Source organism: Bubalus bubalis, chromosome X (genome assembly GCF_019923935.1).
Source record: "Bubalus bubalis isolate 160015118507 breed Murrah chromosome X, NDDB_SH_1, whole genome shotgun sequence".
In the NCBI taxonomy this organism is placed as follows: domain Eukaryota; kingdom Metazoa; phylum Chordata; class Mammalia; order Artiodactyla; family Bovidae; genus Bubalus; species Bubalus bubalis.
The window spans coordinates 92,110,329-92,136,852 of NC_059181.1; the positions used below are offsets into that span (position 1 = coordinate 92,110,329).

Consider the following 26,524-nt stretch of genomic DNA (forward strand, 5'->3'; position numbering starts at 1 on the left):
CTGTGCGACCCCGTAGACGGCAGCCAATCAGGCTCCCCCATCCCTGGGATTCTCCAGGCAAGAACACTGGAGTGGGTTGCCATTTCCTCCTCCAATGCATGAAAGTGAAAAGTAAAAGTCAAGTTGCTCAGTCTGTCTGACTCTTCGCGACCCCATGGACTGCAGCCTACCAGGCTCCTCCATCCATGGGATTTTCCAGGCAAGAGTACTGGAGTGGGGTGCCATTGCCTGACACATATATATGGAATCTAAAGTGATAGCACTGATGAATTTATTCTCAGGGCAGCAATGGAGAAACAGACATAGAGAACAGATCTATGGACATGGGGGGAGGAGAGGAGGAAGAAGGGGAGATGTATGGAGAAAGTAACATAGAAATTTACAATACCATATGTAAAATAGATAGCCAATGGGAATTTGCTGTATGACTCAGGGAACTCAAACAGGGGCTCTAACAGGCTGAAGGGTAGGATAGCAAGGGAGATGGGAGGGAGGTCTTGGAGGAAGGGAACATGGCTGATTCTTGTTGATGTATGACAGAAAACCACAAAATTCTGTAAAGCAATTACACTTCAATTAAAATTTTTTTTTAAATTGTTGGGCACATATCCAAGAACAACTCCAGAGTTGAAGAAATCATGACTAGAGAATGTCAGTTTCAATATCCAGTTTGTTATAGTATATACTGGATCATTAGGGGGTTCTGGAACTTTCTGCCTCCATACTACACAGCACAATTATAGGTATTCAGTTTCTTCTTTGAAGCTCTCCTTTCCCATAGGGTCTCTACTACAATCACTTCTCCTTCCATAGGTGAGAGGTAATTGGGGGTATTGCTCTTAAGGATAACCACACTTTTAAAGGCTGTTCTAGCCTAAAAAACCCAAAGGAATGAAGCTCTACTGAGATCACACAGCCACTCTGCAATCACTTCATAGCTTACTCTGCTTTTTGAAAAAGCTAGACTTGTTTCTAATTCTAATCCATGGCTACCTCATGAATGCAGAACATATCTAGTAAAATCTCTGGGTAAATACAGATACCCAAGTCAATGTGAAATTATGACCACATACAGAGAAAAGCTCAATTGTCACCCCACCACAGGCAGAACCAGACGGAGGAGACAGGCTATAAACTGGGATCGAGCGAGCCATGACAGGCTGACAGCAAAAGGAAGGAATAGTCCAGATCCACATCCAAAGAATGGTCACAACCAGGCAAATTTGCATGAGAGCCAGTTAACCTGAAAACTAAGGTTATAAATCTGCCTTGGGAAGGAGGTCCACTTAGTCTTCCTGCTCAAGATCCAAAGATTGGTTTCCTCAGTAATGTTTTCAGGGTCTGTGATGTCACAATATGCCAAACCTGGAAGTTACTGACACTTCAACCTTAACAAAGAGCCGACAGGCTTGTAAGAGGCTGCTTATCGAGTGAAGAGAAGCACCAGTTTGCAGTGAGGGGTGTGGGGGAATAGATCCACGGGCACAGCTTGTCTCAGGATGAAAGGCTTGCCGAGGAGCTTCTTAGTGGAGTCTGGAAGACAGCACAAGCTGTAGAAAGCAATCCTAGTATCAGTTTAATAAACCAAGGAGAAACTATAGGAATCCAATTCCTTATAATTTAAGCCCTTGCTCTGTGTTCCCACAGCCCCATGTTTCTCTCTGTAATAGCACTTATCATATTTAATATAACTACCTGGGTTTGTTTTTTTTTAAACCATCTTCCTCATGGGAGTATATAATCTTTTTAAGGGTAGAAATGAGGCCAAAACTGCTTATTATTCATCTCTGTGTTCTTAGTGTGTAACACAAAGTAGGGGCTCAATGGTAAATGGAGCATCACACATTTTTGTATAATCTGCAAACACTATGTAATTAATATATATATTACTGACTTACTCTATTGAAAATTTAGAACAAAAATTCACCTATAAGCTCACCATTCAGTGAAGAATAACTGCTGCTAACTTTTTAGGATATATCTTCCCAAGTATGTACATTTAAGTTGGTGTCTTAAAGTGGAATCACACTGTACACATTATACATATTGCTTTACAACAATTTCTTCAAGTAATAATGTATCATGAGCATCTTTCCACTATATTATATGTAGTTACCTCTTATTTATTGGCTATATGGTATTTCATTAAATAAATGTAATGTAGCTTATTTATCTAATTCCTTGCCTCTGGAAATATAAGTTGTTTCTAACCTTTTGCTATTTCAAAAAATTTCTTCATCAATACTCTGACAGTAAAATTTTTGCATACATTTTTAGTTATGTAGTAGAACTGTATGTTTTTAAGTAGAGTCTGTATGTTTTTAAGGCCCTAAGATATGTATGACCAAACAGTTGTTTAAAAATGTTGTATTAGACTTCCCTGGTGGTCCAGTGGTTAAGAATCTGCCTGTCAATGCAGGAGACATGGATTCAATCCCTGGTCTGGGAAAATTTCACAGGCTCTGAAGCAACTAAGCCCACGTTCCACAACTACTGAGCCTGCACAATGAAACTACAGAAGCCTGCACCCTAGAGCCTTGTGCTCTGCAACAAGAGAAGCCATCACAGTGAGAAGCCCACACATCACAAATAGCAACAGACAAGTTAAATGACATATTTATGGAAGTTAAAACTATATAGCCTATACTAAAAAATCCAGTAGACCTATAAGTACTGATATAGATTCTACATCATTGTAGAACAATCTCCAAAGTCTTTTGTTAAGTGGCAAGCATGGTGCAGAACAATGGCTTTTAAAACTTTTTTAATTGAAGTATAGCTAATTTACAATATTGTGGTAGTTTCAGGTGTACAGCAAAGTGATTCAGTTATACTTATATATTATATACAATATATATTCTTTTTAAAATTCTTTCCCATTAAAGGCTATTACAAGACAATGAATATAGTTCCCTGTGCTATACAGTAGGTCATTGTTGTTTATCTATTTTATTTATGTGCATGCTGTGTGCTAAGTCGCTTCAGTTGCATCTGACTCTCTTGGACCCCATGGACTGTAGCCTGCCAGGCTCCTCTGTCAATGGGATTCTCCAGGCAAGAATACTGGAGTGCATTGCCATTCCCTCCTCCAGGGGATCTTCTCAACCCAGGGATCGAACCCACATCTCTTTCATTTCCTGCACTGGTAAGCAGGTTCCTTACCACTAGTTCCACTTAGGAAGACCCATTTTATATATAGTAGTGTATATATGTTAATTCCAAATTCCTAATTTATCTCCCCACTAACCACTGCTAACCCCTTTGGTAACCATAATTTTGTTTTCTATGTCTGTGAGTCTATTTCTGTTTTGCAAATAAGTTTGTTTACATCACCTTTTTAGATTACACATATAAGTGATTTCATTGGATTATAGAAAAAGCAAGAGAATTCCAGAAAAACATCTACTTCTGCTTCATTGATTTACGCCAAAGCTTTTGACTGTGTGAGTGTGAAAGTCGCTCAGTCCTGTCTGACTCTTTGCAACCCCGTGAACTAAACAGTCCATGGAATTCTTTAAGCCAGAATACTGGAGTGGGTAGCCTTTCCCTTCTCCAACAGATCTTCCCAACCCAGGGATCAAACCCAGGTCTCCCACATTACAGGCAGATTCTATACCAGATGAGCCACAGGGGAAGCCCCACAGTTTGACTGTGTAGATCACATCAAACTATGGAAAATTCTTCAAGAGATGAGAATACCAGACCACCTGACCTGCCTCCTGAGAAACCTGTAAGCAGGTCAAGAAGCAACAGTTAGAACCGGACATGGAACAATGAACTGGTTCCAAATTGGGAAAGGAGTATGTCAAGGCTGTGTATTGTCACCCTGCTTATTTAACTTATATGCAGAGTACATCATGCGAAATGCTAGGCTGGATGAAGCACAAGCTGGAATCAAGTTTGTTGGGAGAAATACCAATAACCTCAGATATGCAGATGACACCACCCTTAGGGCAAAAAGTGGAAGAACTAAACAGCCTCTTGATGAAAGTGAAAGAGGAGAGTGAAAAAGCTGGCTTAAAACTCAACATTCAAAAAACTAAGATCATGGCATCTGGTCCCATCATTTCATGGCAAATAGATGGAGAAACAATGGAAACAGTGACAGATTTTATTATCTTGGGCTCCAAAATCATTGCAGATGGTGACTGGAGCCATGAAATTAAAAGACACTTGCTCCTTAGAAGAAAAGCCATGACCAACCTAGACAGCATATTAAAAAGCAGAGACATTACCTTGCCAACAAAGGTCCATTTAGTCAAAGCTACGGTTTTTCCAGTAGTCATGCATGGATGTGAGAGTTGGACTACAAAGAAAGCTGAGTGATGAAGAATTGATGCTTTTGAACTGTGGTGTTGGAGAAGACTCTTGAGAGTCCCTTGGACTACAAAGAGATCAAACCAGTCACTCCTAAAGGAAATCAGTCCTGAATATTCATTGGAAGGACTGATGCTGAAGCTAAAATTCCAATACTTTGGCCACCTGATGCGAATAACTGACTCACTGGAAAAGACCCTGATGCTGGGAAAGATTGAAGGCAGGAGGAGAAGGGGATGCCAGAGGATGAGATGGCTGGATGCCATCACCAACTCAATGGATATGAGTTTGAGCAAGCTCTGGGAGTTGGTGATGGACAGGAAAGCCTAGTGTGCTACAGTCCATAGGGTTGCAAAGAGTTGGACACGACTGAGCAATTGAACTGACTGAAGTGAGAGATATCGTATGATATTTGTCCTTCCCTGTATGACTTACTTCACTTAATATGATAATCTCTAGGTCCTTTAGAACAGTGTTTATAGTCTGTTTCCACTTGTTTCAAAAAGAGATAAAGAAGGATGTGTACACATACATACACACACACACACACACACACACACAGAATATCTCTGGTAGGCTATACAAGAAACTAGTAAGAGTAGTGACATCTGAAGCACTAGGAGCCAGGAATAAAAAAGACTCATTAACTACATGCACAAGCACTTTTTTATACTGTTTTAATTTTTCTACCACGTGCACATACCATCTTTTCAAAATAAAATTTTCTTGCCTTTTTGACACCATGTTGCTTGTTTTACTCAGTCTGACCATTAGCAGAATCCTAGGCTTACTCTAAATCATTGCATTTTTAATCTGCTGTTTTGCAAAATATTTTCATTTTATTCCAAAGTGAAGCAACATGTAAAGATATATAATGAAGTTTCTCCCTACCTCTGACTCCCATCCCTGTAGTTTTCCTCCACAGTAGGTAACTACTATTATCAGTTTCTTTTTTTTCCCCCCTCCAGCCATGTGGCATGACATTTGGAATCTTAGTCCTCTGACCGGGGAACAAAACTGTGCCTCTTGCTGTGGAAATGCAGACTCTTAACCACTAGAATGCAGGGAAGTCCTTTTCATTTTAATTTTTTTCAATTATCAGTTTCTTATAAAACTTACCAATTTCTCTATGCATATACAGCAAATACAAATAAATATTCTGTTCATCTTTTGCCCTTTTTTACAAAAATATTATGAATACCTTGCTATTTCCACTTAGTAACATACCTTATAACCAAAATCAGAAGCCACAAAAGAAAAACAGACTGGACATCATCATAATTAAATAATCTTGTGCTTCAAAGGATAATGTCACGAAAGTGAACAGACAACCCACACAATAGTAGAGAATTTTTGCAAATCATGTATCTGATAAGGAACTTGTATCTATAATTTTAAAAGAATTATTAAAACTCAATAATAAAAAGATGACCCAACTGAAAAATGGGCAAAACATCTATATAAACAGGTCTCCAAAGAATATATACAAATGGCCAACAAACATGAAAAAATGCTCAACACCATTAACCACAGGGAAATGCACGGTTAACATCATTAACCATGGGGAAATGCAATCAAAACCACAAGAAATACCACTTCTCACCCACTGGGATGTATATAACAAAAAACACAGACAGTAGAGTTGACAAGAATATAGAGAAAGTGAAACATTCACATACTGCTGCTGGGAATATAACATGGGCTAGCTGCTTTAGAAATAGTCTGGCAGTTCCACAAAAGGTTAAAATAGGTATCATATGACCCAGCAATTCCACTACTAGGTATCTTCCCAAGAGAAATGAAAATATATGTTCTCACAAAAATTTGCACATGAATATTCATAGCAATACCACTCATAATAGCCAAATAAGGAAACAACCTAAGTGCCCCTCAACTCACGAGTGAACAAATAAAATGTGGTGTATCTATAGAATGGAATATTATTCAGCCATAAAAAGGAATGAAGTACTGCTACATGCTACAACAGAGATGAACCCTACAAATATCATGCTAAGAGAAAGAAGTCAGATACAAAGGACCATATTTGCAAAGAACTTCACTTGTATGAATTGTGCAGGATAGGCAAATCCATAAAGACAAAATAGATTAGTGGTTACCTAGGGCCAGGATTTAATTTAGGTCATACCTGAATGGTCTAGTGGTTTTCCCTACTTTCTTCAATTTCAGTCTGAATTTGGCAATAAGGAGTTCATGATCTGAGCCACAGTCAGCTCCTGGTCTTGTTTTTGCTGACTGTATAGAGCTTCTCCATCTTTGGCTGCAAAGAATATAATCAATCTGATTTTGGTGTCGACCATCTGGTTATGTCCATGTGTAGAGTCTTCTCTTGTGTTATTGGAAGAGGGTGTTTGCTATGACCAGTGCATTTTCTTGGCAAAACTCTTGTTAGTCTTTGCCCTGCTTCATTCCGTATTCCAAGGCCAAATTTTCCTGTTACTCCAGGTGTTTCTTGACTTCCTACTTTTGCATTCCAGTCCCCTATAATGAAAAGGACATCTTTTTTGGGTGTTAGTTCTAAAAGATCTTGTAGGTCTTCATAGAACTGTTCGACTTCAGCTTCTTCAGTGTTACTGGTTGGGGCATAGACTTGGATTACTGTGATATTGAATGGTTTGCCCTGGAAACGAACAGAGATCATTCTGTTGTTTTTGAGATTGCATCCAAGTACTGCATTTAGGACTCTTCTGTTGACCATGATGGCTATTCCATTTCTTCTGAGGGATTCCTGCCCACAGTAGTAGATATAATGGTCATCTGAGTTAAATTCACCCATTCCAGTCCATTTTAGTTCGCTGATTCCTAGAATGTCGACGTTAACTCCTGTCATCTCCTGTTTGACCACTTTCAATTTGCCTTGATTCACGGACCTGACATTCCAGGTTCCTATGCAATATTGCTCTTTACAGCATTGGACCTTGCTTCTATCACCAGTCACATCCACAACTGGGTATTGTTTTTGCTTTGGCTCCATCCCTTCATTCTTTCTGGAGTTATTTCTCCACTGATCTCCAATAGCATATTGGGCACCTACTGACCTGGGGAGTTTCTCTTTCAGTATCGTTTCATTTTGCCTTTTCATACTGTTCATGGGGTTCTAGAACAGTGAAGTGGTTTGCCATTCCCTTCTCCAGTGGACCACATTCTGTCAGCCCTCTCCACCATGACCCGCCTGTCTTGGGTGGCCCCTTGGGAATGGCTTAGTTTCATTGAGTTAGACAAGGCTGTGGTCCTAGTGTGATTAGATTGACTAGTTTTCTGTGATTATGGTTTCAGTGTGTCTGCCCTCTGATGCCCTCTTGTAAAAGTGCTGCACTCAATATGCCAGCAAATTTGGAAAACTCAGCAGTGGCCACAGGACTGGAAAAGGTCAGTTTTCATTCCAACCCCAAAGAAAGGCAATGCCAAAGAATGCTCAAACTACCGCATAATTGCACTCATCTCACATGCTAGTAAAGTAATGCTCAAAATTCTCCAAGCCAGGCTTCAGCAATACGTGAACTGTGAACTTCCAGATGTTCAAGCTGGTTTTAGAAAAGGCAGAGGAACCAGAGATCAAATTGCCAACATACGCTGGATCATCGAAAAAGCAAGAGAGTTCCAGAAAAACATCTATTTCTGCTTTATTGACTATGCTAAAGCCTTTGACTGTGTGGATCACAATAAACTGTGGAAAATTCTGAAAGAGATAGGAATACCAGACCACCTGACCTGCCTCTTGAGAAACCTATATGCAGGTCAGGAAGCAACAGTTAGAACTGGACATGGAACAACAGACTGGTTCCAAATAGGAAAAGGAGTATGTCAAGGCTATATATTGTCACCCTGCTTATTTATGCAGAGTACATCATGAGAAACGCTGGGCTGGAAGAAGCACAAGCTGGAATCAAGATTGTCGGGAGAAATATCAATAACCTCAGATATGCAGATGACACCACCCTTATGGCAGAAAGTGAAGAGGAACTAAAAAGCCTGTTGATGAAAGTGAAAGAGGAGAGTGAAAAAGTTGGCTTAAAGCTCAACATTCAGAAAATGAAGATCATGGCATCTGGTTCCATCACTTCATGGGAAATAGATGGGTAAACAGTGGAAACAGTGTCAGACTTTATTTTGGGGGGCTCCAAAATCACTGCAGATGGTGACTGCAGCCATGAAATTAAAAGATGCTTACTCCTTGGAAGAAAAGTTATGACCAACCTAGATAGCATATTGAAAAGCAGAGACATTACTTTGCCAACAAAGGTCCAGCTAGTCAAGGCTATGGTTTTTCCAGTGGTCATGTATGGATGTGAGAGTTTGACTGTGAAGAAAGCTGAGCACCAAAGAATTGATGCTTTTGAACTGTGGTGTTGGAGAAGACTCTTGAGAGTCCCTTGGACTGCAAGGAGATCCAACCAGTCCATTCTGAAGGAAATCAGCCCTGGGATTTCTTTGGAAGGGATGATGCTAAAGCTGAAACTCCAGTACTTTGGCCACCTCATGTGAAAAGTTGACTCACTGGAAAAGACTCTGATGCTGGGAGGGATTGGGGGCAGGAGGAGAAGGGGACGACAGAGGATGAGATGGCTGGATGGCATCACCAACTCGATGGACATGAGTCTGAGTGAATTCCGGGAATTGGTGATGGACAGGGAGGCCTGGCGTGCTGCGATTCATGGGGTCGCAAAGAGTCAGACATGACTGAGCAACTGAACTGAACTGAGGGCCAGGAAGTTAGGAAAAAATGGTATTCGATTGTATGGGATGTAGCATATTTAATTTAACTTAGTTGCTCATTGATGGGGCTTTTAGGCTATTTCATCATTTGCTGTTACAATATTGCAATCAATCAATCAATGTATATCAGTATATTTGTAGGAAAAAGCCTCAGGAATGGAATTACTGTGTCAAAGGGTATGTACATATTTATAATTTTAATCCATATTGCTAAATTTCCCTCCATAGAGATAGTGCTAATTTACACTCTGATTGGTAGATTTTTAGGATTTGTGTTTCCCCACAGTACTGCCAACAGTACATTATCAAATTTATGAAATTGCCAATCTAAGATACAAAAATGGTATCTCAGGGTAGTTTTAATTTGCATTTTCACTGTAATGGAAGACACTGAACTTCCTCTCATGGGTCATAAACACATTTATGTTTTCTTTTTATATCATGCATTCATTTTCCTTTTAGGCTATTGTGTTTTTTCTTATCTATTTCCAGGAGTTTATTCTTTTTTTTTTTTAATTTTATTTTTAAACTTTACGTAACTGTATTAGTTTTGCCAAATATCAAAATGAATCCACCACAGGTATACATGTGTTCCCCTAAATAAAGGAAAAAAGCCTTTGTGATATGAACTGCAAATTTTTTCCAGTTTGTACGTTTTCTCCTCTCTTTGCTTTTGATGTTTTTTATCAAGCAAGTTATTGATTTTTTAAACTGTTTTATTGTAATATAATTCAGATACCATAAAGCACAATCATTTATTCAGTTCAGTGGTTTTTGGTATAGTCACAGGGTTATGCATCTATAACAACAATCAATTTTGAAATATTTTCATTAACTCCTTAGCAGTTACTCCCCATTTCTCCTCAAACCCCCGATCCTCTGCCCTGTTGTTGTTCAGTTGCTAAGTCGTATCTGACTCTTTGCAACCCCGTGAACTGTAGCCCACCAGGCTCCTCTCTCCATGGGATTTCCCAGGCAAGAAAACTGGAGTGGGCTGCCATTTCCTTCTCTAGGGGATCTTCCTGACCAAGGGATCGAATCGGAGTCTCCTGCATTAGCAGACAGATTATTTACTGCTGAGCCACCAGGGAAGCCCCACTCTAAGGCCTACTGCTGCTGCTGCTAAGTCACTTCAGTCATGTCCAACTCTGCGCGACCCCTTAAATGGCAGCCCACCAGGCTCCCCCGTCCCTGGGATTCTCCAGGCAAGAACACTGGAGTAGGTTGCCATTTCCTTCTCCAGTGCATGAAAGTGAAAAGTGAAAGTGAAATCGCTCAGTCGTGTCCAATTCCTAGCGACCCCATGGACTGCACCCTACCAGGCTCCTCCGTCCATGGGATTTTCCAGCAAGAGTACTGGAGTGGGGTGCCATTGCCTTCTCCGACTCTAAGGCCTAGGCAACAAATCTACTTTCTGTCTCTAGAGATCTGTCTAGTCTGGACATTTCCTATAAATGAAATCATATACTATGTGACCTTCTGTGCCTGGCTTCTGGACACCAGTCCCTTATCAGGTAAATGATTTTTCAAATATTTTCTCCTATTCTGTTATTCTGTGGATTCTTTTCACTTTCTTGATGGTATCATTTGTAGCACAAAAAGTTTTTTTTCTTTAACCTTTGATGATGTTCCATTACACACACACACACGCACACATACACACACACACACACACACACATTCTTGTAACTGTTCCTTATGTCTTTGATGTTATTTCTGAGAAGGCTTTGCCTAACCCAAGGTCAAAGAGATGTACTCCCATGTTTCAGGTTCTTACATTTAGTTCCTTAAATCCATTTTGAAATCATTTTTGTGTATTGTGTAATAAAGGAAATTATGTTTTATGTAGCCACACTTAACCACCTTTTATTATATGGCTTCTGAATTTTCATAGTTAGGGTTTCTACACTTCAAGATTATTTTTAAAAATTCTCTGATTTCCTAGGGTATATTTTTGATTTCTTCCTTTTACACTTAAATCTTCAACTCTTCTATAATTTATCCTGGTCTGCAGCATGAGATATGGATCCAATCATTTTTTTTTTTTTGCCTTGGCTCCCCAGTTGTCAACCACCATCTAATCTATTAAGTAGTTCATTTGTTCCTCAGTGATTTGAGGTCCCATCTTCATAAACATATATATAAACATTTTTAAACTGTATAATGAAAATAAAGGACAACTGGAAGAGTATTCGAGAAAAGAGAAGGAAATAAGAGTGTGAAAATATATGGGCTTCATGACTTTATTTTGGTCAGAAGAAGCTCTTTAACTACTTTCTTAATTTTTTCTTGTGGGTACTGGTATGTTAAAAGTTTACTATAGCTTCTAGAATTAATATTAGCCATTTGCATTCTTCTTGAAAATCTTCCATTTCACCTAGGTTTTCAAAGTATTAGGAGGGAGTTATACAAAGTACTTCTTTAAATTTTTAAAAATGTCTTCATACCTATGCTGCTGCTGCTGCTAAGTTGCTTCAGTCGTGTCCGACTCTGTGCGACCCCATAGACGGCAGCCCACCAGGATCCCCCGTCCCCAGGATTCTCCAGGCAAGAACACTGGAGTGGGTTGCCATTTCCTTCTCCAATGCATGAAAGTGAAAAGTGAAAGCGAAGTTGCTCAGTCGTGTCCGACTCTTAGCGACCCCATGGAACTGCAGCGTACCAGACTCCTCTGCCCATGGGATTTTCCAGGCAAGAGTACTGGAGTGGGTTGCCATTGCCTTCTCCCATAGTTATACTCTTTTTCTCATTTAAGACTATATTCTTGATTAGGTTTACTTATCTATTTCATTTTCTTCTTTCAATGATACCTTTTGGTTTATTTGTTGAAGTCTATAGGTTTTTTTGTTTTGTAGTTCATTAATTTCTGGAATTTTAAATGTTAGTGATTTCTTCCTTCAGTTATTCTTAACATCACTGTTCTTTTTCTAGCTCACTAACTTGAAAGCTCAATTTATTTCCTTTTAATTTGCACTTTCACCTAGGTATATCATCTTTAATTTATCTGTCTGCCTATCTATTTATGCCACACCATACAGCTTGTAGGATCTTAGTTCCCCATCCAGGGACTGAAGCCGGGCCCTTGACAGTGAGAGCACAGAGTCCTAATCACTGGACTGCAAAGGAATTCCCTCATTTGTACTTTATGCTTACCTATATTGTTTGAATATTACAAAGAAGTTATGTTACTTATGTAAAATGAGAGAGAGAGATAGATTACAAGAAAAGAACATTTCAAAGATCAAAATAATTGACCAGGGTCAGAACTGGGAATAAAGCAGGAGGCATTCATTGTGGGTGCAAAATGTAAAAGGGTGCCCCAAACTCAGTAATCAAGACAAATGATATCTTCATACAATAATCTGGAAAATCAAATTGTAAAACTATGACCTGCAGACTGGCTGCTTGCTTTTATAAATAAAGTTTTATTGAAAGTAGGGCCAGGACTAGAGTAAGATGAATAAGGCATGGTTTAGCAAGTACAGGAATGAATCTCACTTAGTAAAAAACTTAGTATTTTGTTCACAGATATTTTGGACTAATTTTAATTTTTTAAAATATTGCATTAAAAATGTTCTTGAGGATTTCCCTGGTGGTCCAGTGGTTAAGAATCTGTCTGCCAACAAGGGGGACAACAGTTTGATCCCTTGTCTGGGAAGATTCCACATGCCTCACGGCAGCTGGGCCTGTGCACCACAATTGCTGAGCCCTCGTACCTAGAGCCCATGCTCTGTCTTAAGAGAAGGCCCCTGCACAGCAACAAAGACCCAGTGCAGCCAAAAATAAATAAATACATAAATAATTTTTTAAATGTGTCTTGATTACTAAGATTTGGGGTATCCTCTTAAATTTTATACCCAATGTGGGTTGCTTTACTTGCCTCATCCATGATCTGGCCCCATAACTAACACTTGATGATAGTATAATGACTTTTTTATTTCTTTTCACTTCTCTATGCTTTCCAAATTCTGTACAATAAACATAACATTAAGGATTACTTTGATCATCAGGAAAAGATAATCTGAAAATGAAGTCAAGACTCACTCAATGATGTTCCTTGTGGTTTCACCATGGGGCTTGTAGGAAACAAAAACTAGAGTGTGGATGGCCCCGCAGTTGTGATTGGCTTGAACCACCTGGTAGTCTGAAGGAGGAAACACATTGCTATTAATATAATTCAACTATCATGGTCCAGGTTATCACAAACTCCCAACTGGTGAGCACACAGGACTGGTTAGGAATAAAGAGGAGAAGCAGGTTCAGAGCCAGCCCACTAAGAGCAGCCTTACCAAGGTGTAGATGCGAGGAACCAAAGCTGGTAGACATCATGGAAACGCCTAACTTGCTCTGTAGCAGGAAAGCTAGTCATCCTTACACAGTCCTGCCCAGGCTGGGTTCACCACAGCAACAATTGACTGCCCATCTTCCTTTGACTGTAGTAGCTGTGGCAAAATCTCTGCTTGACCAGGGTGGAATTCACAGTTGGTGATGCCTGCAAAAGAGAGGCCCACATGCCATAACCAGGGCTTGGTAACAACCTAGAGGGGTGGGACAGGGAGGGAGGTGAGAGGGATGTTCAAGTGGGAGGGGACATGGGCAAACCTATGGCTGATTCATGCTGATGTTTGGTAGAAACCAACACAATATTGTAAGGCAATTATCCTTCAAATAAAAATAAATAAATGAAAAAAAAAAAGAACAAGCCCAGCAGTTAGGGGTGGGGAACTTCAGCTTTATGGAAACATGCAGAAGCCAGGGATCTTCCCATTGGATCTAGCATATTTCTGCCTAACAATGAAAGAAATGCTTTACACCTGATTCATTTTTTCCAATGCGCTTCCCTTGCAGTATCTCAGTAAGACTTTCACCTTGAGAGACTAGATGTATTATTTTACAATTCAGCAACTCACACAGTACTTAAGGACCTATACCAAGAAGAAAACCTTGACTATAACTCAAGTGCTCCTTCTGCTATGTTGGAGGCTTTCACACAGAGCCTCAGGAACTGTCTGGGGGTGAGGTAGAGGGGGAGATAAAATCTTTTTTCTATGTTGCATTTGGCAGAAGACTTTGTTCAAAGAAAAGATCTTATTGCTAAAAATAGTTTGAAACTGACTGTATTATGTTATGATGCCTCGTAAGTCTAATGTCAAGAAGGCTCTTTTATATTAAAGCTTTGCCAAGCTCCCTTTCTATCAACTAGGCTTATTCCTTTCTTTAGGCTTTTTCTAGATAGAAAAAAAGAATGGTTCAGGAGGGATAAATTAGGAGTTTGGGATAACTTCAGGAGGGATAAATTAACAGATACATACTACTATATATAAAATAGGTAACCAACAAGGACCTATTGTTTAGGACAGGGAACTACACTCAATATTTCGTAATAACTTATAAGGGAAAATAATCTAAAAATGAATATATATATATATGTGTGTGTGTATGTGTGTGTATATATATATATATATATATATATATATATATGAATCATTTTGCTATACACCTGAAACTAACACAACACTATAAATCAACTATTAGAGAAGGAAATGGCAACCCACTCCAGTATTCTTGCCTGGAGAATTCCATGTACAGAGGAGCCTGGCAGGCTGCAGCACATGGGGTCACAAAGAGCCAGACACGACTTAGCGACTTTCACTCACATCACATAAATCAACTATACTTCAATTTAAAAATAAAAGGGGGAGGAGATTAGTTATTGGGACCTCTTTTGGAAAACCATCAGGATCCAACTCTGACCACTCCAGAATACTTTCCCTTCCTCCCCACAGTCGTGGATACAGTGCATGCTCTTTCCCATGGCAGAGGAACAACAACAACTCTTAATTTTTCCCCAGAAGGTAAGCAGTGTACCGTTGAAGGCTGCTGTCCACCTGGCATCCTCTGCCACCTGCTCCACCAACTCAATCCCAAGGACCTAGGAGGTATACTGGGCCAGAGAGGCTGATCACACCTGAAGAAGTAGGAGAGAATAAGAGGAGGGTATTTTAGGGTATGAGACCAGTGAGCTTATGCCTATACCACTACCACAACCTCCCAGTCTGCAAGGGCCCTGGGTGCAGGGTAGATGGTAGGGAGGTAAGCTGCATGCAGATTCTGACCTGGGCTGCCACTTGCCAGTTCCACAGCAGATGTCAAGGAGGATGGTGTTAGAGTTCACTCCACTCAGCTCGCCCACAGTCTGATACAGCATCTCTGCACCAGCAGTGTTGACCTGGACAAAGGCATCCGGAGACATGCAGAACTTCAAGCCTAGGAGATCTTCAAAGATGTGGGGGTCCCCAAAGAAGAGCTAGTAGGGGAACTGCTGATGGCTGTAATGGGTCATTGTGCTACAAAAGAATAAAAGAAGACAACCCTTTGGAATGGCAGGCCAACCTATCTCTGTGGTTGGCTGGAGAAGGAGCCCCCAGCATCTCAGCTAGGAGACAAAGCCTCCATGGCATGGCCCTGAGAGCTCTGCTGGTATTCCCCTCTCAGGGGATGGAGGTACATGCAGTCACTCAGCCGTCAGCAGCTCTGCCTCACTAATCCACAACCCAGGATATACCAAGCCATCAGCCTCTGGCTTGCTGTGGGGCTATCCCAGGTTTACCTTTCCTGGAGGTAAAGTGATGTTAAGCCACAGACTGCTCCTGGCCCTTTGGTGAAAAACTCCTTTACAGCTTCCTTCTGAACAGAGAGCTCCTCCTGAACAGAGAGCTCCTCATGCCCAGAGCACAAAATCAGGAGTCAAACAAAAACTCATCTCTGATAATTTTCTCGCCAAGCTCTATGGTAATCAGCCCTGCAGCAGTCAGACAAGAAGGTACATTTCTCAAATCCTATTATAAATAACACTTAACATAAAGCAATGTTCTGTAGAACCAAAAAAAATGTTACTTTCACATTTCAGCAGAAGCGTTGCTTTGCTTATTGGGTTTTGACAAATCCTAAAGTGTCATAGACATGGCACTTTCTCTGGTTTGAGCATCTTTAATAATTCTCGAAAGAAACTGTGACACTTATTCTTGTTGTAACCAAGGAGCTAAACTAAGCTTTTGTTCCATTTCAAGTAAACAATGACCTTTCAATTCGCTTCATACTTCTGTTTCAAATATCCCACCCACCCATCCAAATGCCACCTCAGAAGACATGCATCCTAGGAGAAAGGAAAGAAAGGGCATGGAAGAGAATGACCATAGTAACTAAATTCTTTCTTCGAGTCCCAAATGTTTTAAAATTCTTGTTATCTCTACAGAGAGCCCTATCCATTAGCTTGACACAAGGACATATGAAAATAAACAATGTTTGAGCTATAGAGTTAAAAGGCCAGGAATCAATGATGTAGGTTCAAGCCTTAGCCTTGCTATTCTGTTGTTATTGTTGTTAGTCTCTTAAGTCGTGCCCGAATCTGCAACCCCATGGACTGCAGTATGCCAGCCTTCCCTGTTCTTCACCATCTCCCAGAGCTTGCTCTAACTCATGTCCATTGATTTGATGATGCTCTCCAACCATCTTGTCCTCTGTCACCCCATTCTCCTCCTGCCCTCAATCTTTCCCAGTATGAGGGTCTTTTCCAATGAGTCGGCTCTTGGCATTTATTTACTGGCCCTTTAACCTTGGGTACCTCTATGCCACCCTCTCCTTCTCTAGTCTACTTCACAAATTACTTGAGATGATCACATAAGAATGTTTTAATGTTGGAATGTTTGAAAGTTCTAAGGGTATTACAAATGTAAAAGTATTATGTGGATTATGAAATTCTGACCATATTCTGAAAAAAAGTGAAAGTATTAGTCTCTCAGTCATGTCTGACTCTTTGCGACCCCCTTGGACTGTAGCCCTCCAGGCTCCTCTGTCCATGGAATTCTCCAGGCAAGAATAATGGAGTGCATTGCCATTTCCTTCTCCAGGGGATCTTCTAGACTTAGGGATCAAACCCAGGTCTCCTGCATTGCAAGTGGATTCTTTACCATCTGAGCCACTGGAGCTCTATATTCTAGTCTCTATTAAATTGGCTTTTTGAATTTGGTAGAGCACCTAATAACTTCCGTGGGCAAAGTTCTTGTGAAAAACCTTAGGAGTCCTTCCGTGATAACTAACTTGGTAACGGAGCCTGTCCCTTTGCTTTGATTATGCCAGCAGCATGGTTAAGAGAATCCTGGCCATCTCCTCCTCATCACCATCCCTAACCCTTCTAACACATACAAACATTCCATGGATGCTTTGTATCTGCTATTTACCCTCAAACCTCTCAACACCAACTAGAGCATACTGATAGTAAGGATTACTATAGAAGCTGCCCCTTGTCATTCCTTGAGTCTCTGCGTTAATTCCTGGGGGTGAAAAATGATGATGGCCATTGTGTGCCCTTGGTTATTGGTGCAGACTATGAGCTCACACCAGTACCCACCTTCATGAAACAGAAGGCAGGGCTCCAATGGGGACTGTCAAAGGAATACTTTATAGTATTGGAAGAAAACAGTATTATTACACAGGCAAAACTAACAAAGTTTGACAGCTGATTACTCATACTGAGTGACTGCTATGAGCTAAAATACATCCCTCCCCTCTAATTCAAATGTTGAACCCTCAGTACCTCAGAATGTGACTAGATTTGAAGATGAAGTCTTTCAAGAGAGGATTAAGTTAAAATGAGGCCATTAGGGTGTCTGAACCCCGGTGGTTTCAGTCGGCAAGGCTGCCACCCAAGTGGGCCCACCACACCAGTGGGCCTGGAGGACAGTATTAACCCAAAGAGGATTATTCTTGAGCCTTAAAATGGAATTTTCCTGCTAGGCTTCAAATTTGCTTGGGACCTGTGACCCCTTTCTTGCTTCCAATTTGTTCCTTTTGGAATGGGAATGACTATCCTCTGCTTCCCATACTTGGGAAGCAGTTAACTTGTTCCATTTCACAGGTTCACAGCTAAAGAGAAATTCTGTCTTAGGATGAATTATGTGTGTGTGCGCTCACTTAGTCATGTCCGACTCTTTGTGACCACATGGACTGCAGCCTGCCAGGCTCCTCTGTCCATGGAATTTTCCAGGCAAGAAAACTGGACAGGGATGCTATTTCTTACTCCAGGGCATCTTCCCGACCCAGGGATCAAATCCCCATCTCCTGCATTGCAGGCAGATTCTTTACCACTATGCCAGCTGGGAAGCCCAATGTGGGTGAGGGCTTCCTGGGCTGCACATGCATGCTCAGTTGCTCAGTTGTGTCCAGCTCTTTGCGACCCCATGGACTATAGCCTGCCAAGCTCCTCTGTCCAGCCACCTGGGAAGCCCAGAATGACTTATACCTTGATTGGTATCTCTCATCCATACTTCATTTAGATAAGATTCAGGACTTAAGAATTGATGCTGGAATGGGTTAAGAATTTTGGGCTGCTGGGATGGGCATGATTGTATTTGCATATGAGAAGAACATGAATTTTGAGGATCCAGAGGATACAGTATTATGAGCTAAACTGACGTGATTAAGTTAAAATGAGGCAATTAGGGTGGGCCCTAATCTAATCTGACTGTTATCTCCATACAAAAAGGAAATTTGGATACACAGAGACATTGGGGATGCACATGTGCACAGAGGAAAGACCACATGAGAACACAGCAGAAAGGCAGCCATCTGAAAGCCAAGGAAAGAGGCCTCCAAAGAAACCAAACCTGCTGACACATTGATCTTGGGACTTCCAGCCTCCAGAACTATGAGAAAACAAGTTTATGTTGTTTAAGCCACCCAGTCTGTGCAGTATTTTGTTATGGCGCCCCTAGCAAACTAATGCAGTGATACAAGAAATATGATCCTTGCCTATGACCTTACAGAGGGATCCTACCCATTGTAGCTCAAACAGTATGCTCCATGAAGACACAGAATTGTACCCTGAGTCTAGCATACAACAGGTGCTCAATAATTATTATTGAGAGAAGGTATGAAAGAACAGGAAAGGTATTTGTATGTAGAATTTGTATGTAGAATGTAGTTTATTGTATGCATAATGTGGCAAACAATAATCTTCCATTTCTGTGAATTCCTCCTAGCAGCAATTCCTAATATACTACTAAGCTGCTATAATTCCATTTTTATTATAACCTCCTAATGTAAGCCCATTGTTTCTGTATTTCTTCATGTAACCAGGTGCCAACTATACCATAGCTTAGTCAGATCCTTCATGTTGTCCTGGTAAACACAGGTCAAAAGCAGTCCTGATTGAGTTGCTGAGATATCAAAAATCCTTAAAGCCAACCTTCAAACAAAAGCCAGTTGCTATGACAACAGGACACATTATCTGATTTACTAGGTCCTCTTGTTTTCATAATCCATGTGTTCGGGGTCCACTCTATTTTCAAACAAACCCAAAATTGTGCATGGAAAGGAGAGTTACACCAGAAACCAGTACTGCCTGAAAGGGTAAAAATCAATTAAGGGTGCACTTGATTACTTTTGCTATAATTTCATATAAATGTGACATAAGATGCTTAACTATACTGAACATATTTTCCCAAATTTTGAAGTTGGTGATTTAAAGAAAGACTGGTTTGGGGACTTCCCTGGTAGTCTCATGGTTAAGAATTCACCTTCAAATTAAGGGGACATGGGTTCAATCCCTGGTCGGGGAACTAGTGTCCCACATGCCACACGGCAACTAAGCCCAAGCGCCACAACTACTGAGCCTGCATGATGCAACCAAGAGCCCACGAACTGCAACTAAGATCCAATGCAGCCAAAAAGTAAATATTTTTTAAATTGTTAAAACAAATTAAAAGACTGGTTCAACTTCTGTTTACTTGCTGGTTGGAAATTAATGTTTTCTGGAGGCAAAATTCAAATGTCATTGAGGTCCTAGAAGGATGGGAACTGAACAACTGAATCTGACCTGGAAGACAATGGGTAAGTAAACATGAAATACAGCTTCTCCACTGTATGAGCCAAGGCCTTGGTTTGTTTATTTACAAAATAGAGGCTGAAACTCTTATTCTTACATGGAAATGCCAAGTTTCATATTACAATATACAGTTGACCCTTGAACAACATGGGTTTGAACTATGTGAGTCCACTTACATGTGGATTTTTTCAGTAAGGAAGTACTATACTATCTGTGATTATTTTAATCTGGGGTTAGTTGAACTCGAGATCTGGAACCACAGATATGGGAAAACCAAGGATATGGAGGGCTGACTATAAAGTTATAGGTGGATTTTCAACTGCAGAATGTCAGTGCCCAATCCCTGTGTTGTTCAAGGGTCAACTGCATAAATCCATCAAATCAACACACTGTACACCCTAAACTTATGCAATGCTGCATGTCAATTATACTGGAATAAAATAATTTTTTTAAGAGTGAAAGGGCCTTTTGGTTAAAATAACAGACTATTCCTCTTAAAAATCCCACTAAAATGAAACAGGAATAAAAAACATAAACTTCTTTAAACTCATTGCTCCACCAATTCTCCCTTCTTTCTCTCCTACATCATTTTCATCCCTCACTAAGGGATCATTCCCATCAATATACAAGCATGCCTTTCTTACTCTCCTACCTTTAAAAAGAAAATTAACCTTCTCAACCCCACTTTCCCCACCAGCCACTGTTCCATCTCTATGTTCCTCTTTGTATCAAACTCTCAAAAGAATTGTCTATACCCACTGCCTCCCATTCCTCACTTCCTGTTCACCCACTTGAATCAGGTCCCCACTACTCCACCAAAACAGCTTCTGCTGTAGTCACCAATGGTCCCTGTGGTTAATTTGCAGTCCTCATCTTGACCCACCAACTTCCAATAGCTCAGAATAAAAGCCAAAGTCCCCACAACGACCTCTAAGGTACTACATGTTCTGGCCCATATTAATCATCTTACCTCATCTCCTGTTCCTCTTCTGGGTGTACTTTCAGTTCCTCCAGAAAGCATGCCACACTCCTACCTGAGGGCTTTTGCCATGGCTGTTCTCTTTGCCTTGAATGGTCTTCCCTCACCTCCACATGGCGGATACCCTCATTTCCTTTAAGTCTTCATTCCAAAGCTTCCCAACCTTGGCATTATTGTCAACTCCTTGCATTGCAGGATGTTTAACAGCATCCTTGGCCTCTACTAACTAGACAGATACCAGCAGCACTGCCCAACCACCCCCTAGTGGTGACAGCCCAAAATTTCTCTAACACTGCTAAATGTCTCCTATGAAAAAATAAAAGATGGTAAAGAATCTGCCTGCAACTTGGGAGACCCGGATTTGATCCCTCAGTCAGGAAGGTCCCCTGGAGAAGGAAAGGGCTACCCATTTTAGGCAACTAACACACCCACAGAAAACTAGTCAATCTAATCACACTAGGACCACAGCCTTGTCTAACTCAGTGAAACTAAGCCATGCCCGTGGGGCAATCCAAGATGGGTGGGTCATGGTGGAGAGGGATGACAGAATGTGGTCCACTGGAGAAGGGAATGGCAAACCACTTCAGTATTCTTGCCTTGAGAACCCCATGAACAGTATGGAAAGGTAAAACGATAGGATACTCAAAGAGAAACTCCCCAGGTCAGTAGGGGCCCAATATGCTACTGGAGATCAGTGGAGAAATAATTCCAGAAAGAATGAAAGTGTCCACAATAGGCAAATCAGTAAAGACAGAAAATAGTTAAGTGGTTCTCTGGGGCTGATGGAGATAGGGTACAGATAATGGGGGGTACTATAGACTGAAGTAGGAAGTCAAGAAACACCTGGAGTAACAGGCAAATTTGGCCTTGAAGTACAGAATGAAGCAGGGCAAAGACTAATAAGAGTTCTGCCAAGAGAACACATTGGTCATAGCAAACACCCTCTTCCAACAATACAAGAGAAGACTCTACACGTGGACATCACCAGATGGTCGACACCAAAATCAGATTGATTATATTCTTTGCAGCCAAAGGTGGAGAAGCTCTATACAGTCAGCAAAAACAAGACTGGGAGTTGACTGTGGCTCAGATCATGAACTCCTCATTGCCAAATTCCGACTGAAATTGAAGAAAGTGGAGAAAACCACTAGACCATTCAGGTATGACCTAAATCAAATCCCTTATGATTATACAGTGGAAGTTAGAAATAGATTTAAGGGCCTAGATCTGACAGATAGAGTGCCTGATGAACTATGGACTGAGGTTCATAATATTGTACAGGAGACAGGGATCAAGACTATCCCCATGGAAAAGAAATGCAAAAAAGCAAAATGGCTGTCTGGGGAGGCCTTACAAATAGCTGTGAAAAGAAGAGAAGCGAAAAGCAAAGGAGAAAAGGAAAGATATAAGCATCTGAAAGCACAGTTCCAAAGAATAGCAAGAGATAAGAAAGCCTTCCTCAGCAATCAATGCAAAGAAATAGAGGAAAACAACAGAATGGGAAAGACTAGAGATCTCTTCAAGAAAATTAGAGATACCAAGGGGACATTTCGTGCAAAGATGGGCTCGATAAAGGACAGAAATGGTATGGACCTAAAAGAAGCAGAAGATATTAAGAAGAGGTGTCAAGAATACACAGAGGAACTGTACAAAAAAGATCTTCATGACCTAGATAATCACGATGGTGTGATCACTCATCTAGAGCCAGACATCCTGGAATGTGAAGTCAAGTGGGCCTTAGGAAGCATCACTACGAACAAAGCTAGTAGAGGTGATGGAATTCCAGTGGAGCTATTTCAAATCCTGAAAGATGATGCTGTGAAAGTGCTGCACTCAATATGCCAGCAAATTTGGAAAACTCAGCAGTGGCCACAGGACTGGAAAAGGTCAGTTTTCATTCCAATCCCAAAGAAAGGCATTGCCAAAGAATGCTCAAACTACCGCACAATTGCACTTATCTCACACGCTAGTAAAGTAATGCTCAAAATTCTCCAAGCCAGGCTTCCGCAATATGTGAACCATGAACTTTCACATGTTCAAGGTGGTTTTAGAAAACGCAGAGGAACCAGAGATCAAATTGCCAACATATGCTAGATCATGGAAAAAGCAAGAGAGTTCCAGAAAAACATCTATTTCTGCTTTATTGACTATGCCAAAGCCTTTGACTGTGTGGATCACAATAAACTGTGGAAAACTCTGAAAGAGATGGGAATACCAGACCACCTGACCTGCCTCTTGAGAAATCTGTATACAGGTCAGGAAGCAACAGTTAGAACTGGACATGGAACAACAGACTGGTTCCAAATAGGAAAAGGAGTACATTAAGGCTGTATATTATCACCCTGCTTATTTAACTTACATGCAGAGTACATCATGAGAAACGGTGGACTGGAAGAAACACAAGCTGGAATCAAGATTGCCAGGAGAAATATCAATAACCCAGATATGCAGATGACACCACCCTGATGGCAGAAAGTGAAGAGGAACTAAAAAGCCTGTTGATGAAAGTGAAAGAGGAGAGTGAAAAAATTGGCTTAAAGCTCAACATTCAGAAAACAAAGATTATGGCATCCGGTCCCGTCACTTCATGGGAAATAGATGGGGAAACAGTGGAAACAGTAGCTGACTTTATTTTTGGGGGCTCCAAAATCACTGCAGATGGTGACTGCAGCCATGAAATTAAAAGATGCTTACTCCTTGGAAGGAAAGTTATGTCCAACCTAGATAGCACATTCAAAAGCAGAGATATTACTTTCCCAACAAAGGTTCGTCTAGTCAAGGCCATGGTTTTTCCTGTGGTCATGTATGGATGTGAGAGTTGGACTGTAAAGAAGGCTGAGCATGGAAGAATTGATGCTTTTGAACTGTGGTGTTTGAGAAGACTCTTGAGAGTCCCTTGGACTGCAAGGAGATCCAACCAGTCCATTCTGAAGGAGATCAGCCCTGGGATTTCTTTGGACGGAATGATGCTAAAGCTGAAACTCCAGTACTTTGACCACCTCAATGTGAAGAGTTGACTCATTGGAAAAGACTCTGATGCTGGGAAGGATTGGGGGCAGGAGGAGAAGGGGACGACAGAGGATGAGATGGTTGGATGGCATCACTGACTCTATGGACGTGAGTCTGAGTGAACTCTGGGTGTTGGTGATGGACAGGGAGGCCTGGCGTGCTGTGATTCATGGGGTTGCGAAGAGTTGGACACGACTGAGCGACTGAACTGAACTGAACACACCCAGTTGAAAACTGCTTTATTCAAGTATCAGTATATATGTCAAGTATTCAGGCTTCTCAATGAAGCCTGCCTTGATCCCATTTAAAATTACAACCAACATTTCCCCCAAACCTACAAATTCTCATCCTCCTTATCCTGCTGTAGGGTTCCCATGGCATTTATCTTAGTCTTTCTGCACTGCTAAAACAAAATCACCATAAACTAAGTGACTTATAAACAACAAAAATTTCTCAGTTCTGGAGACTGGGAAATCCAAACTCAAGATACTGGCAGATTCAGTGTCTGGTGACAGTTTCCTCACTGATAGCTGTCTTTTCACTGTAACCTCACATGGCAGACAGGACAACCTAGTTCTTTGGGGCCTCTTTTATAAGGGCACAATTTCTTTCATGAGAACTCCATTTTCATGATCTAAGTACCCCCAGAGGACCCACCCTCCTAATACTATTACCCTGAGGGTTAGGATTTCAACATATAAAATTTGGAGGGACATAAACATTCAGACCACAGCCATAATTATCACATTCTAATATATTATATAATTTACTTTATTATTTTTAAAAATCTGTCTCCCCGTACTAAAATGTAAGTTCCACAAGGGAAGGGATATTTTCTTCATTATTACATCCTAAGCACCCAGAATAGTGCCTGGCACTTGGTACTCAATTGTACTTGTTGAATGAATAAATGAAAGAAAGAACAGAGATAATGGGAGAGAAGACAACAAGAGCAAACTAAATAAAGTTTTAAAAGATGCAAAGCAGACTGTCGTGGCAACTGACTTAGCAAGATGAAGGAAGCTACATCTGGACTACCTACAAAGGGGGATCTGATGAGATATAAAGCTTATCTGCTCCACGCAAGCTGGAAAGACTGAAACTTGAAGTGCAAGGTATTGTAGGAGGCAGAGGTGGAATAAGGTATAGAGCTAAAAACAGGATTTAGTTGAAAGTCTGGACATAAAACTGGTAAATAACCTCATCCTACCAAAAATCTCTATCCTTCTATAGCAGGAGATTGGGGATTCTTTCTTCCTCAGGAGAAAATGAACACATAAAAGCTCTGAATTTGGAAATACCAGGCGGAGTGGTGGCAGAGGAATGGACACTGGAAAATTCAATATAAATTCTCTCAAGAAACTGAAAAGTCTCAGAGTAATGATCTCCCAAAACAGAGACATGGGCCCCCACCCATAAGCACCAGCAGTGAAGTCAAGAATCAACAAACCCATTCAAGATGAATTGCCAATCAATTTTTTAAGGCCTCATTTTTAAATATGAAGTCAGGCAAGTACCAACCAGCTATTTGATTAAAGCCTGCATTGCAAAAGACAGTGCCCAAAACAAACAAGGAAAAATATTCCTAAAGAAAGCAGATAATTCAGTGAACAGGGGAAAAAAGCAAAATATGGGCAAACTCCAAGGGATGGTGAGGGGCAGGGAAGCCTGGCATGCTTCCATGGAGTCACAAAGAGTCGGACATGACTTGGCAACTGAACAACAACAAACTATATATATACATATATATATATATATATATATATATATATATATACACACACACACACATATATATATATATACACACACACACACATACATACATATATTACTAAAAAAAAGAAGATGCTATACAAAAGGACCAATGAGAGAACAAGAAAAGCTTTTGAAAATTAAAAGGTAGTAGGAAAAAAAACAATAAAAATGTTGGCATTTATGTCAAGAAAATTTCATAAAAAGAACAAAAGGGGAAAGAGATGGCAAATAGAAGAGGAGTGAGTAGCAGACTACAGAATTAATTTGTGAAGTCCAAAGTCTAAATAACAGGAAGTAGAGACAGCACATATAAAATGAGAGAAAGGAGATAATTTAAAAAATAATATATCACACCAGTCAGAATGTCCATCATCAAAAAATCTACAAATGGTAAATGCTGGATAGAGTGTAGAGAAAAGAAAACCCTACTACATTGTTGGTAGGAATGTAAATTGGTGCAACCACTATGGAAAATAGTATGGAGATTCCTTAAAAGACTAAAAATAGAGTTTCTATATGATTCAGCAACCCTACTCCTGGGCACATATCTGGATAAAACTATTATTTGAAAATATACTTACACCCCAATGTCCATAGCAGCATTATTTACAATAGCCAAGACATGGAAGCAATCCAAATGTTCAGCAACAGATGAATGGATAAAGATACGGTATATACATGTATACAATGTAATGCTACTCAGCCATTAAAAAAAGAATGAAATAATGCCATTTGCAGCAACAGGGATAAGCCTAGTTCATTTCAGTCACTCAGCTGTGTGCAACTCTTTGCGACCCCATGAACCGCAGCACGCCAGGCCACCCTGTCCATCACCAACTCTC

At 40.6% G+C, this 26,524-nt stretch overlaps 1 protein-coding gene across 1 annotated transcript in view; it reads right to left on the bottom strand.

The window, feature by feature from the left end:
- Positions 1 to 331: 331 nt before the first annotated feature.
- Positions 332 to 26,524, bottom strand: part of TRMT2B (tRNA methyltransferase 2 homolog B) — a 55,264-nt gene continuing 29,071 nt past the window's right edge. Inside the window, 8 exon segments of the mRNA XM_044936496.1 lie at positions 332 to 1,550; positions 13,096 to 13,195; positions 13,427 to 13,543; positions 14,920 to 15,009; positions 15,100 to 15,107; positions 15,180 to 15,398; positions 15,662 to 15,760; positions 17,377 to 17,516. Of these exon segments, the coding sequence (XP_044792431.1) occupies positions 1,424 to 1,550; positions 13,096 to 13,195; positions 13,427 to 13,543; positions 14,920 to 15,009; positions 15,100 to 15,107; positions 15,180 to 15,398; positions 15,662 to 15,760; positions 17,377 to 17,516 (900 nt within the window). The 3' untranslated portion in view covers positions 332 to 1,423.